This window comes from Antechinus flavipes, chromosome 2 (assembly GCF_016432865.1).
Source record: "Antechinus flavipes isolate AdamAnt ecotype Samford, QLD, Australia chromosome 2, AdamAnt_v2, whole genome shotgun sequence".
Lineage (NCBI taxonomy): Eukaryota > Metazoa > Chordata > Mammalia > Dasyuromorphia > Dasyuridae > Antechinus > Antechinus flavipes.
Window position 1 is genome coordinate 61,120,750 of NC_067399.1, and position 17,785 is coordinate 61,138,534.

The 17,785-nt window shown below is 44.8% G+C and overlaps 1 protein-coding gene and 1 long non-coding RNA gene across 3 annotated transcripts in view; both read left to right on the forward strand.

Moving 5' to 3' along the window:
• Positions 1 to 17,785, forward strand: part of LOC127547910 (uncharacterized) — a 351,717-nt gene that overhangs the window by 263,148 nt on the left and 70,784 nt on the right. The gene's annotated exons all lie outside the window — the stretch shown is intronic.
• ZDHHC1 (zinc finger DHHC-type containing 1) overlaps positions 1 to 17,785 on the forward strand; it is a 50,174-nt gene that overhangs the window by 15,492 nt on the left and 16,897 nt on the right. The window contains exons 4-7 of the mRNA XM_051975012.1: positions 4,315 to 4,416; positions 6,784 to 6,908; positions 7,129 to 7,287; positions 8,218 to 8,315. Coding sequence (XP_051830972.1) covers positions 4,315 to 4,416; positions 6,784 to 6,908; positions 7,129 to 7,287; positions 8,218 to 8,315 — 484 coding nt within the window. The remainder of the gene's footprint in view (positions 1 to 4,314; positions 4,417 to 6,783; positions 6,909 to 7,128; positions 7,288 to 8,217; positions 8,316 to 17,785) is intronic.

Genomic DNA, 17,785 nt, shown 5'->3' on the forward strand with positions numbered 1-17,785 from the left:
TATTATCCATAAGACTAATTAGTGCCAAGATTTTTGGACTCCCTGAACTTCATTTTCTTTCTCTGTTAAATTTAGATAGTGCACTCCTACATTGCCTAACTCCCAGTGTCTCATGGAGCATAAAGTTTATACCAATGATCTGCAAATTTGGACATATCTGACCAGGCTGGAAGGATCCAAGCGTGGACTTGAGAGTAGTGCCTGTTGGTAATGGATCAGCCTCAGAGGCTGCCTAGAGTACAGGTTCCCAGGAGAGGCAGGGATACCTATACCTCCATGAGCGAAAGTACATATATGGAGCTTTGGAAGTACTGGAGAGTGCTTGAACTAGCTATTTTGTGGATTTTTTGTTGGGCCAAATTAAACTGTTACTTTGATGTAATCAAGACACTGAGCTATCATTCTTATCAGCCCATTGGGATATCTAGACTCAGAGTCAGCATTGCTAACTTCAGGGTGGTTTTATTTGATATTTCTGGGTTCTTTCTAGTCCTGAAATGAGTCAGCCAGATCAGAAATGATATGTAGGGTTTGGAAGCATAGGAGTCAGGTAATTTGGATTTAGTAGTAGTAGTAATAACAATAATGATAACAATAATAATAACTATGATTGGCATTTCTGTGGTACTTTATGGTTTTTCCTATTTTGTGATTAACTTTACCAATCTGATGTGTATGAAGTGGAATCTCAAAGTTGTTTTAATTTGCATTTGTCTAAATATTGTTGATTTGGAGCACTTTTTAATATGATGTTTGATAGCTTGAATTTTTTCCTCTAAAAACGCTTTATGGTTAACAAAGCATTATATGCACTGTTATTTAGTTGCATCTTTAAAAAAAAAATCCTCTAAGAAGCAAGTTTAAGATATTATCCCTATTTAACATATGAGGAAATTTAAACCAGGGTAGTGATGAAATTTATTTAAGATCATATAACTTTTACAGATCCAAACCAAGATTCAAATTCAGGCCTTCTGGGTAAAAAGCTTTAAGTGTTCTTTCTGTGGTTAAGAGGAAACAATTTCCCTCTGCCATTTTCCTTCCTGCTTCCCTCTCTTTTTTCCTTCTCTTTCTTCTTCTCTCCCTCTTACATCAGCATCAGTTCCCTTTTCTGAACTTTCCCAGTTAGATAACACAGTGGCGTCAGGAAGACTTAAGTATAAATGCTGCCTCCAATACTTAGTCGCCGGATGATTCTGGCCAAGTCATTTAATCTCTCTGTTGGCTTCAGTTTCCTAGGTGCTAAAAGCACTTAGCTCCCAGATTGTTATGAGAATTCAATGAGATAATGTATGTGAAACATTTTACCCAGTATCTCAGGACATACATAATATGCACCTAGTAATTACTTCTTGTTATTGTTGTTGTTGTTGTTGTTGTTGTTGTTGTTGTTGTTGTTCTTCTTCTTCTTCTTCTTCTTCTTCTTCTTCTTCCTCTCTCTGTCTCTTTGTATCTCTCTTTGTGTGTCTTTGTGTCTATGTGTGTGTCTCTTTGTCTATCTCTTTCTTCTCTCTCTGTCTTTGGCTCTGTCTCTTAGACTTCGTGTCTCTATTTCTATCTCTCTGTCTCTCTCTTTTTGTGTGTCTTTGTGTCTCTGTCTCTGTTTCTTTGTCTATTTGTGTGTCTATTTGTGTCTGTTTCTGTTTCTGTCTTCTTGTGTCTTTGTATCTCTCTGTCTCTTGTTTCTCACCGTATGTGTGTATGTGTGTCTCTCTCTGTGTCTTTATGTCTCTGTTTCTCCATCTGTTTCTTTCTGATGTGTCTGTCTCTCCTTTTTCTCTCTGTCTCTCTCTGTGTGTCTCTCTGTCTCTCTCTGTGTGTCTCTCTGTCTCTGTTTCTTTGTCTATTTGTGTGTCTATTTGTGTCTGTTTCTGTTTCTGTCTTTTCGTGTATCTTTGTATCTCTCTGTCTATTTCTCTCTGTGTGTCTCTGTCTCTGTATCTCTTTGTGTGTCTGTGTCTCTATGTTTCTCCATCTCTTTGTTTCCTTCTGATGTCTGTCTCTCTTTGTCTCTGTCTCTGTCTTTTTGTGTGTCTTTATGTCTCTCTGTCTCTGTTTTTCTCTGTGTGTCTCTCTGTCTCTTTGTGTTTCTCTGTTTCTGTCTGTCTTTGTGTCTCTCTGTCTCTTTGTTTCTGTGTGTGTGTGTGTGTGTCTCTCCCCCCTCTTATGTTTCTCTGTTTATGTGTCTTTGTATCATTCTGTTTCTGTCTCTTTGTGTCTCAATTTTTTTGTGTCTTTGTGTCTCTCTATCTCTGTCTCTCTTTCTTCTTCCTTCCTCCCCTCTCCCCCTCTCTCATTTTCATAACTTAAAAAGGCAAAACCAGCTTAGACACTTAAATTCAAGCTGTTCACAAATGAGCTTGCTGCCAAGTAGAGAAGAAATCAAGAAACCAAATTGGCTTCAGGCCCAAAGTGCATAGCTGCCTGCCTGGCTAGCTACACATTGGCTGGGCCACTTAAGTCTCCTGAGTAGGAACATGGATAAGGCAGATGGATTTTTCTAAGTTCAAACTGACAGCTTCTCTTGGGAAACTGAGTGAGGTCCTAGCAGCTTTGGCTCCAGGAGCAGCTGATATACTTTCCAGACCAACCCTGGGGATAAAGCTGTCTGTGATCTTCATAGTGGATGGTTCAACTGTCAGCTCTGTAGCAAGAGGGATGAGGTGGTTCTTCCCTGTATGTCTGGGCACTGCAGAATGGCCCAGATATCAATGCAGGGATTGTGTGTCAGGGCAGCTGACAAGCAGAGATCAGAGGGAAAATGGAAGAATTCCCTGCGAATGAAAGAGCTTTCGAGAGAGACTGGGTTCAGCCAAAGGAAGGGAGCTTTAATAGAAGGTGAAAGAGTATGTGCCGCTTTGGAAGGTGGGAAACGGGATCAGTCAGCAAACATTAGGTAGTGACTCTCTCATCAGATCTTCAGACAAGCTCAACTTGTCAGTGACCTTGGAGAAGAGCTTCTTTGGTAGAGTTTGGACAACAAGACTTCTGAGATATTTTTTCTCCTTTGAGATTCTGTGATGCTCGGACACATTTCCCTTTTTTGTATGTTGTCCCCCACCTAATACTGTCACAGCCAGACATGTTATATCACTTAGTTGATTGCTCCATTATCATGTTCCTTTGGAGCTGTCTGTTTCCTTTAATATTTTCCAGAACCAATTAATGATGTCAGAATTGGGAGGGACCTTAGATTATAGAGAAGTCAGCTCTGGAAGGGACCTCAGGATATAAAATGGCAGAGTTGGAAGGGAGATGGGATGTGGAATATTAGAGCTGGAAAGGGTCTTAAGACTTCATGTAGTATAACCTCCTCATGTTACAGATAGGAGAATGAGATCTGGAGAAAGCAAACAAGTGAATTTCCTTCAATCATGGAACTAGTGACTTAGCGATAGAGATTCTGACAGGGAAGTACACAGGCTTGGAAGATCCATTCAAGTCCTGCCCCAAACATTTGCTAATTGTGATTCTGAGTCTGGACTCAGAAGGACCCATGTTCAAATCTGGCCTTTTGGCTTACTAGTTGAGGGACCCTAGGCAAGTCACTTAATGTGTCTCCCTTAGTATCCTCAACTGTAATGTAGAAATAAAAAGCACCTTCCTTACAGGGTTGTTGTGAGGATCAAATGAGTTTATCTTTGTATCTGGCACATTGTAGGCATTTGTAAATGCTTATTTTCTCCCTCAGGGTCCTTACCTCCAAATTGAGGGGTTTGAACTAGATGGTCTCTAAGGTCTCTTCCAGCTGTAAATCTATAACCCTGCAATCCAGGTCCCAGGGGTCCAGGGTTCTTTCTACCATCCAAGAATGCCTTTATACCCCACTTGGTCAATCCACCCAAAAATATGTAATAACAACAACACAGTAGTAGTACTACTGTATCATAATAATAACAACAGGGTTGGATGGGGTCCTCAGGGAGCATGAGCATCTCTGGTATGAGGGCTTCTCATCCACCTCTGGTGGTGTCCATCTGTGGCCCCAAAAAGCTGGAGTTGAGGTTTGCAAAAGCTTTACATAGGTTAACTCTTTTGCTGCTCACAACAACCCCAAGAGGTAGTTGCTGTTATTTTCCCCATTTTACAGATGAGGAAACTGAGGCACAGAGAGGTGAAGGGATTTGTGCCCTAGAGGATGTCCAAGGGAGGATTGGAGCTCAGGTTTTCCTGACTTCAAGCCCTTTGCTTTATCCACTGTGCTTCCCCCTCCCCTCTCCCAGATGCACTTTTCCCTGCGTTTCTTCCTGGACTGAGATGGGGTTGGGAGCCAGGCAAATGCTCCTCAGACTAACCTGGAGCTTTTGTTGGCAGGAGCTCCCGATCGAAGCACTGTAGCGCCTGCAACAAATGTGTCTGTGGTTTTGATCATCACTGCAAATGGCTCAACAACTGCGTGGGGGAGAGAAATTACTGGTAAGAGGAGTCCTTCTAGCCCCTCAGGTGTACCCCCTGGGTGCCTTTCCACTCCAAGAACTGGCGGAACTGGCCTTCCCTCCCACCTGGTCTTAGGAAGGACCTAAACATGTCCAGAAGGTACCTTAAAACCCCCAGTGTCAGAGGTGGAGGCAGTGCAGAGGAGGGTCATGACTGTCCTTAAGTTATAAGTCCTTTGGGGCAAGCACAGCCATCCCTTCCTGATAAGACTCCTTGCTCCCTGGACCTTCCACTCTCCTGGCCCCAGGGTAAAGACTTAAAAAAGACTCTGAAATCTAGCCATGGTTGGAATAATTTTTTTGAGACCATGGGTTAGAATTAGGGCTGAAAGAAGCATCAGAGGTCACTGGTCCAGCCTCTTTTTTCCCTTAAAGGAAGGAAGTGCCGGGTGATTTTGAACAAAGGTCCCCTGAATTGAAGCCGTAGCTCTTCCCACTCTACCTCACTGCTTCCCTTGAAGTCTATCTTGAAAAGAGTGACCCTCATTTGGCTCCTAGATGAACCTTTGAGTTCATATTAGTATAAATTCTGTTCCTTGAGAATCAGCCCTTCTGTTTGGGCCAGCGGGAAGTGGGGGGGGGCAGGAAGAATGATACAGCGTGGGTATCCCAGACACTTCTGTTTGGCTGAAGAACTTTATGTTCTGCATGGAACAAGGCAAAGGAAAGAATGAGATACTGTCATTGAAGTGGCACAGAATCCTACTTGATTATTCTGGTGTCCTCAGTCTTTAGGTCTCCCTTCTTTTCTTTCCCACTTAGGGAAGAATGAAAATTACTCCACATAAAAACCCTGTTCCAGGCAACAGAGGGTTCTTGAACAGGGTTGCTAGAGTAGCAGTGTTCTGCAGGTGGCACAGTGGATGGAAACTGGACCTGGAATCAGGAAGATTCATCTTCACGAGTTCAAATCTGGGCTCAGCCACTGACTAGCTGTGTGATCCTAGACAAGTCACTTAATCCTATTTGCCTCAGTTTCCTCATCTGTCAAATGATCTGGAGATTTCCAATATCTTTGCCAAAATGACCCCAAATGGGATCACGGAGAGTGGGACACAGCTGAAAAACAACTGAACAACAATAACAAATTATCCTGGAGATATAGTTTATCCTTGACAACAGCTCAAGCCTTCCCAGCTGACTTAAGGGAGACTCCCACTCACAGAGTGCTAGTTCTGGAGTTGGAAGGGACCTTAGAAAGCCAACAAGTCCAAGCCCAGCAGAGGCAAGTTAAGTGGCTTGTCCAGGACCACACAGCAAGTGTGTCGGACATGCAATTTTCATGGCTCTGAGCCCTGAGCACCTCCAGCAAAGGCAGAATGGCTGCTCATTAGCTCTGTGGAAGAGTGTTCTTTCCTTACAGGTAGGGCTTGGATGAGGCAGCTTCTAACACTCACGGTTTTCTGCTGTCTGGGGGCTCCTCACTAAGAGTCACCAGGCCTCTCCCCTTACATTTTCTCTCTCCTCCCTAAGAGACTCGAACCCCTGTTTCCTGAGGAGGCTGCTCCTGCCTTTGTCATCTCCAGTTCCACTCTGAGTTTTAACACTTAACCGCACAAATCTCTTACTTATTCCGTGCTGATCTTTTCTGCCTGTGGGCTTGGCTGGTGGCCGCTGCCCTGTGGTCAGCCGCTCGCTCACCACTCTGGAATTGCAGAGAAGTTGTCACCTGTCAGAGCCTCAGTTGGCTCATCTGCAAGAGGAGGGGATCGGACCAGATTGCTGAGGTTCCTTCTGGCCTATCTTCTCTGAGATCCTATGACCTTCCTCCTCCTCCTCCTTCTTCTCCTCCTCCTCCTCCTCTTCCTCCTCCTTTTCCTCCTCCTCCTCTTCCTCTTCTTCCTCTTCCTCCACCTCCTCCTCCTTCTCCACCTCTTCTTGATCCTCCTCCCCCCCTCCTCTTCTCCTCCTCCTCCTCCTTCTCCTCCTCCTCCTCCTCCTCCTCCTCCTCCTCCTCCTCTTCCTCCCCAGCACAACACTGCTGTGTGTCAGGCACTGCACTAAGAGTTTCACAACATCATGTCCACCCTGGGAGCTAGAATTGCCCCCATTGTACAGTTGAGGAAACCGAGTGGCAGTGACGAAGTGGCTTTCCTAGGGTCCCCCAGCTGGTGAGTGTTTGAGGCCAGGGTTCAGGCCAGGCTGCCTCCAGGTTCAGTACTCCCCCAGGCAGTCTCATCACTCTCGGCTCCTTCCCCTGCGGGCCAGGCTGCCGACTGGTGCTGGCCTGGCCCAAACCCCATATCTCTGGGGGGGGATGACTCCCTGACTCCGGAATGGGTCATCCTGGTGCAGGCCGTGGGGTGTGGGCCAGGGCTGGGGCAACCTTGGCTTGTGTTTCCCTCAGGCTCTTCCTGAACAGTGTGGTGTCGGCCCTGTTGGGGGTCCTGCTGGTGGTGCTCATCGCCTTCTACATCTTCGTGGAGTTCTTTATCAACCCCATGCGGCTTCGGACCAACAAACACTTTGAAGGTGAGATGCTCTTCCTGGTGGGCCGGCCTCCCTTCCCTCTCCTCCTGCAAAGGGCAGGCTTACTGGGTGTCAGGCACCGGCTAAGACAGGTCTGGCAGGGAGCGGGCTGACCCCTGGGAGCCTTGGTGGGGACGCTCCGGCTGCAGCCTGCCCTCCCTCCCTGCTGTTCCCTGAGCCAACTCAGGAGCTGAGACTGCAGCCTGCCCTGTTCATCTTTTAGTCCTGAAGAATCACACCGATGTTTGGTTCGTGTTTCTCCCCGCGGCCCCCGTGGAGACCCAGGCCCCTGCCATCCTCGCCTTGGCTGCCCTGCTGATCCTGCTGGGCCTGCTCTCTGTGGTGTTGCTGGGACATCTTCTCTGCTTCCACATCTATCTCAGTGCGTAACCTAGTATCTCCCTGGGCCCCGGCCCCCCTCACCCAGCTGGCCTGCCTTGAGTGGGGGGAGCTGAAGAGGTTCCCATCCTCCCCACAGCACCCCCAGCATACTGAGTAGAAAGACCCCTGGCTCTGTAGGTGGACCCAGCGCTGTTGCTCCCCAGACCCCAGGCAGACACCCCCTGCCCTCCGGCTCTGAGAGTTGCTCTGCCACATTGGTCTGGGTCCCCAGGCCCCTTCCTCTCGGAGGCCCACATCCTCCCTGTCTGCTCCCCAAGCTGTGTCTCTGCTGCAGTTACGCTGCTCCCCACACGGTGGCACCCCCTTCTGCAGGATGCAGAGTGTGAGCCTCCCAGCAGCCTGCCATCCATCAGGAGCCCCCGAGGGGGTTCCTGGGCCCAGAGGTCTGCAGGGGCCTTGGACTGTGACACAGCCAGGGCTTCTCCTCGCTGCCCACCAACAACCATTGCTTGGGCCTGTTTCTCACGGGCAAAGCCATCTCCAAGGTGCAGAGCAGGGGGTGTCCCACAGGCTCCCATTTTCCTGGATACTGAGGATGTGTTGGGGTGGAGGTGGGGAGGAATTTAAAAAAGAGAAAGGCCCAGGGATGGGCTTCCATGGACACAGGCCACCATCCCCCTCCTGCCCCCTGTGCCAGGGCAGATCTCACCCTTTCTACATGTCCTCACTCCCATGCCGTCTGAACTGAAGGGGAAACCAAGCTTTTCGGGGTCAGTAACACCAGGTGTGGCTCTAAGGTTCCTCCTGAACTTCTGGGCCTCCTTCATTCCACTGGGTGGACTCTCAGTGCAGGACACACTGCCTGACTTTTCCTTCCCCGAGTCATTCCATAGCCCAGTAGGCAGCCCAAGCCCTCTGCAATTGGGAGGGAGCCATCAGCTTGTCCCGTGTCCTCTCTCCACTTCTCCAGTATGGCACAAACTAACCACCTATGAGTACATCGTGCAGCAGCGGCCCCCAAAGGAGGTGAAGGAGACCCAAAAGGAGCCCAAGATGCGGCCCATGCAGGTACCCGGGGCTCAGGGAGGAAGTCGGGCCTGGGGAGGTTGTGGGGTAGGGAGCAGGTCAAGAAGAAGCTCTCCTCCTCACTTCTGTGGCCAATTCAAAGGCAGGGGGGGAGCAGACTCTATCTGTGATGCCCAATGATTTACTCACCATAAGATTCAGGTTCCTTATTTATAAAAGGAAGGGGTTAGACTGCACGGCTTTGGCAATTCTTTCTTGTTTAAGATTTATGGTCCTATGATCTCATAAAATTTAAAAATACCTTTTACTTATATCTTTTGGTTTTTTTTTTATCACCTACACTTTCCAATGTATCCCTTCCCTGTATCCATCCCAGAGAATCGTCCCTTAAAATAAGAAATAAAAAGAAGAGAGGAAAAGATTCAGTAATATTAGCTCACATTAGAAAAGATTCATAATTGCAGTGTTTCATATCCATAGTCTCCCACTTTTGTAAAACAAAATTTAGAAAGAAGGGCCTTCTGTTTCTTCTCTGGGACTGACTAAGTTTGATCATTATGATTTCATAGCATTCCTTTTTAAAAATTTGTTAACATTTTTATTTAAAATTTTGAGTTCCAAATTCTCTCCCTCTCTGAGATGGTGCGTATTCAGATATAGATTATACATTGCAGTCATGTGAAATATTAGTCATTTTATAGAAGAAGACTCAAAAGAAAAAAAAGAAAAAAGTAAAAAATAGCATGATTAAGTTTGTATTCAGTCAATGTTAGTTCTTTCTCTAGAGGTAGGTAGCATTTTTTTTTATCATGAGGTCTTTGAGATTGTCTTGGATCATTGTATTGCTGAGAATAGCCAAGTTTTTCATTGAGAAGTATTGCTGTACAACATTCTCCTGGTTCTGTTTATTTCCCTGTGCATCAGTTCATGTAAGTTTTCCCAGGTTTTTCCAGCCTTCAGTTTTGATTATGTTGTTGTTTTTTCCATTTATATTGTTGTAGTCATTGGATATTTTGTTTTCAGAAATCTGCCTAATTTCATTTTGCATTGACTCATGTCTTCCTATGTCTGTCGTCATCACATTCAACACTTCTTACAACACAATGATATTTGACTACATTCATGGACCTCCATTTATTTAGCCGCTTCCCATTCTCAGTGGGCATCCAGTTTATTTCCAGTTTTTTGTTGCCACAAAAAGTGCCATTATAAACATTTTGTTGCATATTAGATCTTTCTTTTGGCCAATGGGTATATCCCTAATAGCAGGATTTCCAGGTCAAAGGGTGTAGATCTGTTACTCATTCTCTTTGAATTTCTTTCTCGACTGGTTGGACCAGTTCATAGTTTGTTCAGCAGTGTATTAGTGATCTTGGCTTTTTCCAACCCCTCCAAAATTTACAATTCCCACCTCTTGTTACTTTTGCCAATTTGGGTTTAAGGTGAAACTTCACTGTTCTTTTATATTTGCATTTCTCTTACTATTGGTAATGTGGAGCATTCTTTCACATGTTTATTAACACTTTGTAGTTCTTTTGAGGACTGTGCTTTTCCTTTGATAGTTTGTCTTTGGGTTTATATTCTGTTACTTATCTATGTATCTTGGTGTAGGTGGCTCAGTGGATAGCATGCCTGGCCTGGAGTCAGAAAGACTGATCTTCCTAAGTTCAAATGTAGCTTCACATACTAACCAGTCAAGTCACTTTACCTTTTTTTGCTTCTTTTAGTCACCTGTAAAATGATCTGAGAAGGAAACATCAAACTACTCCAGTATCTTTATTAAGAAAATCCCCCAAATGGGGTCACATAAAGTCAGACACAATTTAAACAACAAAAATTATGTTGAATATTAGACTCTTGTCAGAAATACCTGATATTTGGATGTTTTTATTGTCAAGTATTTACCTGCTAAGTGCAGTATTTGCATAAATTTTTTTCATGCAAAAGCTTTTTGATTTCATATAGGAAAAATTTCCTATTTAATATATTTTTTAATCACCTCTGTTATACAAGACACTTCCTAGCCAAACCTATGAAAGGTACTGTGTATATATACATACACATATATATGATGTTGTATGTGTGATGTTATATGGTATAATATTCAGACTACATATTTATTTTGAATTTGTTATACAGTGAGATTATTGGCATGATAAATTACAGTTTTCCTAGGCAATTTACATTTTTGTGTTTGTCAAATACTGTTACTGAATTATTATATCAGATTCTTCCTTGTGTCATCTGTTCTTTTGATCTTTTTTCTTTTTTAGACAAAGTTTTGATAATTGTTACTTTGTAATAGATGTAGCTCTAGAAGTACTATTTCTTTTTCATTCTTACCATCTTTCATTTTTTCTTAGGTATTCTAAGTCTCTTATTTCTCCAAGTGAATTTTGCTATTATTTAGTGTAGCCCTACAAAGTATCTCTTTGGTGGTTTGATCCTATGAACTCTTAAAAAGTGTTTTGCTGCTTAGAGAACTGGACTTGGTGACTGGCAATTGAGTTTAACAAAATTAAACGTAATAGGGATAAGTGTAGAGTTCTAATCTTAGGGTAAAAAAATCAACTATACTAACTAAAGATGAAGAAGAGATGGCCAAGCAAGTATCTCTGGGGAATGAAGAAGACTAGAATGTGTGAATTGACTAAAAGCTTAATGTTAGTCAGCAGAGAGAAATGGCAGCCAATAAAGCTCACGTCTTATGATGATTTAATAATAAAAGTCTTGTGTCCAGGCTAAAGTTTCATAGCCTTATAACTTTGTGCTGATCAGGCCACACCTGAAGCATTTTGTGATTTCTAGGCATCTCACTGTAAGAGGGTATCACCAGGGTGGAATGCATCCAGAAAAGGGCATCCGGGATGATGAGATGACTTGAAGTTAGCTGAAGGGGACCATTGTGTGGAAGAGAATTAAATGTTTTCTGCTGGACTAAAGAAAAAAAAAAAAAAACTAGGACCAGTGAATGAAAGCTCAGGAGAGATAGGGACTTCTTAACTATTAGAGCTGCTAAATAATTGCATAGTTTTACTTAGGAAATAATGAATTCATTGTCACTAGATATATTTGTTCAAGTAGAGGTTGGGAAACCACCTTGTTGCTATTATAGGGAAGATTCCTGCTTCTTGTAGGAGTTGGACCAGGTGACCTGAGGTCTTTCTAGCTTGGAGATTCCATGATTCTGTAATCTTGGAATCTTGTTGGGATTTGCCCTGGACTGAAGACAGTTGGGGCTTTCAGCATAATGCCAGAAGGTATGAAGTGTAAGAAGTAGGAAGCAGGACGGGCCAGAGCTATGTGAAAAGCATGGGGAAATCCAAGAGAGCACAGGAGCACCAGATGATTCAGGCCCAAGGGCCTGAATCCCCCTGAATCCCCTGCTCCAGCTCTGCAGGGCTCATTTCTAAAGACTGCCACAACCTGGAGGGAACTCTCAAAGTTTAGGAAAAAACTAAGAGTGCATCTGAGAATGCAGAGACCTGGGGTCACTAGAGTTTGAAGTTTAGGGTCTTTAATGGCCATTTCATTTCTACTGACTGACAATAGAAGTGTAAGAAATGGTCTGAAATTGGAGAAAGTGGGAGGGAGTTCAAGGTAGGTATGCATACCCCCCCCCCCCCAGCTTCCATGTATTTGACAGGGCTTTAAAGCATTAGGTGATCTCTCAGGTCTCTTTTAGCTCTAATAGTTCTTTCTGATAGTTCTCCAATTCCATCTCTTAAGTTCCTTCAGTTCTAGCTCTCTACACCTCAAGGCCCCTCGCAGTTGTAGCATTCTTATGTCCTAAAGCCCTTCTCAATTCTTAACCGTCCATATTCTAAGGTTCAATATTCTGTTCTGTAACCTTCACATTCCATGATCCTGTAATCCTATAATGATACTATAAATCTGTAGTGCCTCCAGTTTTACCAAGTTACTTCCTTGCAACAGCTCTGGGAAGTTACATCCTGAGTAGGATCCTTTCCACTTTACAGAAGAGTTCCTGATCTGAAGGTCTTTCCACTACATCATACTGCTTCCTGCTTGTGTCATTGGTGATGACTTATGCAGAATCCATTGGGACGTTAGCTCCAAAACCAGCAGAATCATGGACTTGGCTGATGGGAGGCTTGGTTACCCTGCTTGGTCTCAGTTTCTTCTTCTGTAAAATGGGATATTTGAACTCCATGATCTCTATAGGTCCTGATTAGTTCTGACATTCTGTAGTTGGATAGTGTTATACATTCACGGAATATTAAAGCTGGAAACAACCTAAAAAGTTATCTAGTCCAATCTTCTTTTTTTTTTTTTTTTAAATGAATGAGGAAACTGAGAACCATAAATGGCTCAACCAGGGTCATCCAGGTAACCAGCAGTAGCCATAATTTGAAGCCATAATCTTTTGATTCTTATTCCAGTGATGTCCCCAGTTTAGCATATAATTTCTGTCTTCTGGTCTCTCATAGTGGGAGCACCGAGTCTCTGGAAAGGTAACCAAAGCTTGTGGGGATTTGAAGGGGTAGTTCTGCCTGCCTGTAGTTGGTCTCTGGCTAAATTTCCTCAGGGTCATTTACCTTTCCTCCAGACCAGCCAGCTGGGACAGGAAGAGTTAAAGCATGGAAACGAACAAGGAATAGTCCCCTGGGAGCCTGCAAGTCTTTTCTGGAGCTGGAGGTGGAGTTTCCAGCTGGAGAATCCACACACAGCTGTTCCCTGCTCCCCTCTCTCCTCCCTCTGGCCACCCCCACCCCCAGCCTAGCCCGATAGAAATGTGTGTAGGGTGTTGTAGGCCAGCCTTGTTCCCATTCCCATGTCTGGGTGCTTTCTGGAAATCAGAGCACATTTGGGGCCAGAAGCCAGGGGAGTGTGGGGTGGGGGAGTCCTGAATGCCTGTATTCCGTGGATCCCCTCAGGGAGTAATAAAGCTGAGAAGATGCCCAGTTAAGTTGTCATGAGAAACGCTAACCCACCAGATTCTTCAAGCTCCCCCTCATAGCAACCAGATACAAACACAAACAGGCTAGGAGGCCCTGGTCTCAGAGCAGCCTCTGTAGCTTCCCTCCCTCTGCATACGAGCTGAGGTTGACCCATCACGAAAGAATACTGTTAACTTGCCCTTGTCTTCCCAGCTTCCCCACCCCTAACTTACAACAGGTCTTCTGTTCTCAGGAAGGAAGGAACAAGATTTCTTCCCTACCATGGAGAAAACGCATCCTTCAGGCCTGTATTGGGCGCAAGCCAAAGTCCCTAAGTCTCCCTAGCCCTAAATCAGTGACTCTGTTTAAGTGGGCAGACACAAGCAGCCTTGGCTAGGGGTGGGCTCACTCCCAGATGTGTGGCTCCTGGAAGTGACTTCCTGCCTGCAGATAGAGATCAGGGCACCTATCCCACCGGGGACCCTTAGAGCTCTCTGCCAAAGTTTGTTCTGGGTATTCTCTTTTTCTTCAGTACCATAGTGTAGCTGAGAACTCTGGGCTGGAATCACAATTCCAGGCTTACCATTCACTATCCATGGACTCTTTTCTTTGTTGAGTCCCTTTCCCCCACCCTCTACCCCCCCCCCCCCCCCCACTCCCTCAGCTTCCATGTATTTGATAGGGCTTTAAAGCACTAGGTGATCTCTCAGGTCTCTTTTAGCTCTAATAGTTCTTTCTGATAGTTTTCCAATTCCATCTCCTAAGTTCCTTCAGTTCTAGCTCTCTACACCCCAAGGCCCCTCGCAGTTGTAGCACTCTTATGTCTTAAAGCCCTTCTTAATTCTTAACAGTCCATATTCTAAGGGTCAATATTCTGTTCTGTAACCTTCACATTCCATGATCCTTTCCAGGATTCCAATATTCCGTAATTCTTTGCCACCAAACACAGAAATGAGAAGTTCTGGTGAACTGAACCTTTCTAGCCCCACTAGGAGAGCTGGGAAAGGGAGGGTATTGTATCTTCACATCAGGAAGTCTTTTGCTGCCAGCAGAGTTTGTGTAGGCCTTTGGGCAAGTGATGAAGCAGATTTTGAAGCACATGTGCTACATGAGATAGGGACAGTTCAGAAGAGAGTATGGGAAGTAGGTTTCCCAGAGAGCTTGATTGTCCTCAGAAGTGCATCCACCTCCCACGCTGGGAGAAAACCCTTCTTCAAAAAAAAATGCTCTGCTGGCATGCATTCACTGGTGTCACTTCTGCATTTGGTCTTAGACCAGGCAGCATCCCTTACGTGAATTAGTCTACCCTCTAGCTCTTTGTGGTTGGAATTTCCCCAAACCTCTCATGCTTAACACACACACACACACACACACACACACACACAACGTCTTTTTTGAGTCAGTAGTCTCCAACACAGTCTTATTGATCAGCCTCTGAGGTTTGGAAGAGTTTGGCTGTCCCATTCCTGATGTCTGTCCCTTCTCTGAGAAGTAGCTTGGTTCCTATACTTCAGATAAGCAGACCTAGAGTATCTCTGAAACGAAGCTTTATTGCTTCCTGTCCTCTAGCAGTCATGAATTCTGTGCATCTTCTAGAACAACACAAGCTATGAAGCTAGGTGGGCACATGCTTCAACTGATATTACCAAGTATTTACCAAGTGCTAGGTTTCTGGGGAGTAAAAGGCAAAAATAAAGTCATCTCTATGACCCAGGAGCCCATTCTTTCTGTGGATGCTTCCATTCACCACAACAGACACAAGAAGATCCAGGCTTTGGCAGCAGACCCCCAGCCTCAACTGGCTTCCCTCTTGCCCCTTACTCTCGTCACATTTTCATGCCATGTAGGGGCCAATCTGATCCAAGGTTTGGTCTTGCTGTGTGGGTCCTCTAAATACCCTAGCATAAGTGAGAGTGGGTTCAGTGGTTGGCCACACCTTCTACACCCCAGGAATACCCCCCTTTCCTCTTCTTCTTTTATGTTAGAGAACTCCAGTCTCCTTATGCTCCTCCCTGAAGGGATAGGTTGGCTCATGATTTAAAAAACCCCTGAAACTAGTGCTATTATGTAAGCTAAGTCTTCCTATTTTCATGTTTTTACTGTGATTGTTAAACCAACCTTATGGAGAGCAGATCCAGCCCTGCATATCAGGTCCCTATTATCACATTCAGATGCAAACCCAATATAAGGACTTGCCTGTCCTGCTTTCTTAGTCTGTTCTGCTTCAGAATTATAGATGACCTTATGGATTAGACTGAAAAGTGGCCATTGAGGAAATATGCTCAATCCTTATCATTGATCTCATAATGGGGTTAGAACTTAGATTTGACCCCAAGTCTCCTGACCCAAGGTCATTGCTATTTCACTATCACCCGCTTTCTCAAGGAGCAAAAACATTTTGAGCATCAACTGTGTGCTAGACCTTTGGGAAATTTAAAGCTTTTAAGGGGTTTGCAAACTGGTTGAAGAGACAACTTAACACATACAAACAGATAACTGTCTAACAAGACAAGGCCAAATTTGAATGATTGATAATTAGTGGTGGAAGAGACTTGAGGAGGGAGACATCATTATGGGCCAAGGGAGACCACGGTTTTTTCCTGTATGATCTGCAACTGAAAAAGTGACAAGAATTTCCATGGTTAGAGAAGAGTCAGGCATTTCAGGAACAGGGAGAAGAGGGTACCAAAATGTGGGAGTGGGAAAGTAGAAGACCACTCAGACCATTATAAAGAGACTATTTAGAAGGAGGGCAGGAATAGTGAATAGGATTAGGTTGCTGGAGTCATAAGAACATAGAGGGCTTTGAGAAAGTGGAACTTTGTCCTGCAGACATTGGGGAGCCAACAGATGTCGTTTTCCTGTGGGAGTGATATGTTGAAAGGGGTTTTTAGGAATGTATGCCAGCAGGAGAGTGTTCAGGGATTCAACAGAACTAGGCTGGAGGTAGGGAAATCAGTTAGCCCTGAATCACAAAAATCCAATGGAGAAGTGAAGGATTGAACTGGAGGAAAGGTAAGGACCAACTTATCCTGGACCCCAGAGGTCACCCCAACCAAAGACAGTGTCAGTTGGGAAAAGTAGACCTTTGGGGACAAGGAAGAGTCCATTCAAGTCTCCCATGAAATAAGAATCTAAAGGGACTCCCTCCTGATGGTGTGAAAGAATTTCTTCTTTCCCCTAGTGTTTCATCTAGGATCTGAAGGAGACTTGTGTCAGAGGCATGGCTGAGGAGCACAGGCCAGGATCACTCTTCCTGTTACCTTGGGGTCTTCCTGGAGAGGCACCTTTCTCCCCCTCCCCCAGAGGAGCTCTCATGAGACTGCTGGATCCTGTGCACACAGGGCCCCCTCCTCTCCTAGTGTAGGGACAGTAAATGGTGACCAGCCCCGCTGCTGGGACTTGTCCCAGGCTGCCATCTTACCCTTTTCCTTGTCTAAACTTGAATGGGCTGAGCCGGATGCTCTCAGGTGTGACATTTCTGAAGGCAGGGTGTGCCCAGCTGCAGGATTGTCTGGGCTTGCCCTCAGCATGGTTACAGAGCCGGGCTGGGATCTCTGTGGGACAGGACAGCCTGGGCCCTGCATGGCCCGAGAGGTTTGGCGAGGGCTGCGCTCCGGAGCTCGAGCTCTCCTCAGCATCTGCTCCCTCTGTCCAAGTGAGACTGGAATCCTCTTCAGGTGCCCCAGGATTTCATTTATAAAGAAGACCCTGTAGAGTGAAGGGAGGAAGCTGGGGCACCACAGAGCCCAGGGCGCTGGCCTGAAGTCCCGATCTGCCTTCAGAGGGAGAGAGCCGTGTGCCCCTGGACAAGGCACTTCACCCTCTTGTCTCACTTTGCTCCTCTGTAAAATGAGCTGGAGAAGGAAGTGGCGAACCAATATTTTGTCAAGAAAATCCCCATGAAGTCATGCCGAGTCAGACTTGACTGCAAAGCAAAAACAACTGGAAAGGTGTTTGTCATTCAGCTAGTGAGGGAGGGTGTTCCCGGAGGCTTAAACCGATGCTAAGACTTTGGGGATATTCTGTCTTGTAGAGGAATTTGAAGATCTGGGGTTAGTAGAGAGTGCTGGCATCCCAAAAAGGGAGCTTAGGCTAGACTGAGAGAGACCCAATTTCCAGGATAATACAGTAATGACAAGAGTTGACAATTATGTGGCACTTCAAGATATTCAAAGTGCTTTGAACACATCATCTTCTTTAATCCTCTGAATAATTCTTTGAAGGCAGACAAGCAGTAAACTTTTATAGTTTTTCCCAGTTACATGAAAAAACAATTTTTTCATATTCATTTTTAAAAATTTTGAGTTCCAAATTCTTTCTCTCTTCTCCTTTCTGATTGTAAGCAATTTGATATAGGTATATATGTGCAGTCATGCAAAACATATTTCTAATTAATCATGTTATGAGAGAAAATACACACCAAAAAAAAACCCCACCAAAAAAATGAAGTACAAGATGGTTTGCTTTGATTTGCATTTAGACCTCATTCTCTCTCTCTAAAGGTGGATAGCATTTTTTATAAAGATGGATTGTAATTTTTCATTTGGAATGATGCAAAGAAAGGCAGTAACAGCTCTTGTCCTCAAGGCACTGAAATTTTGATTGGGG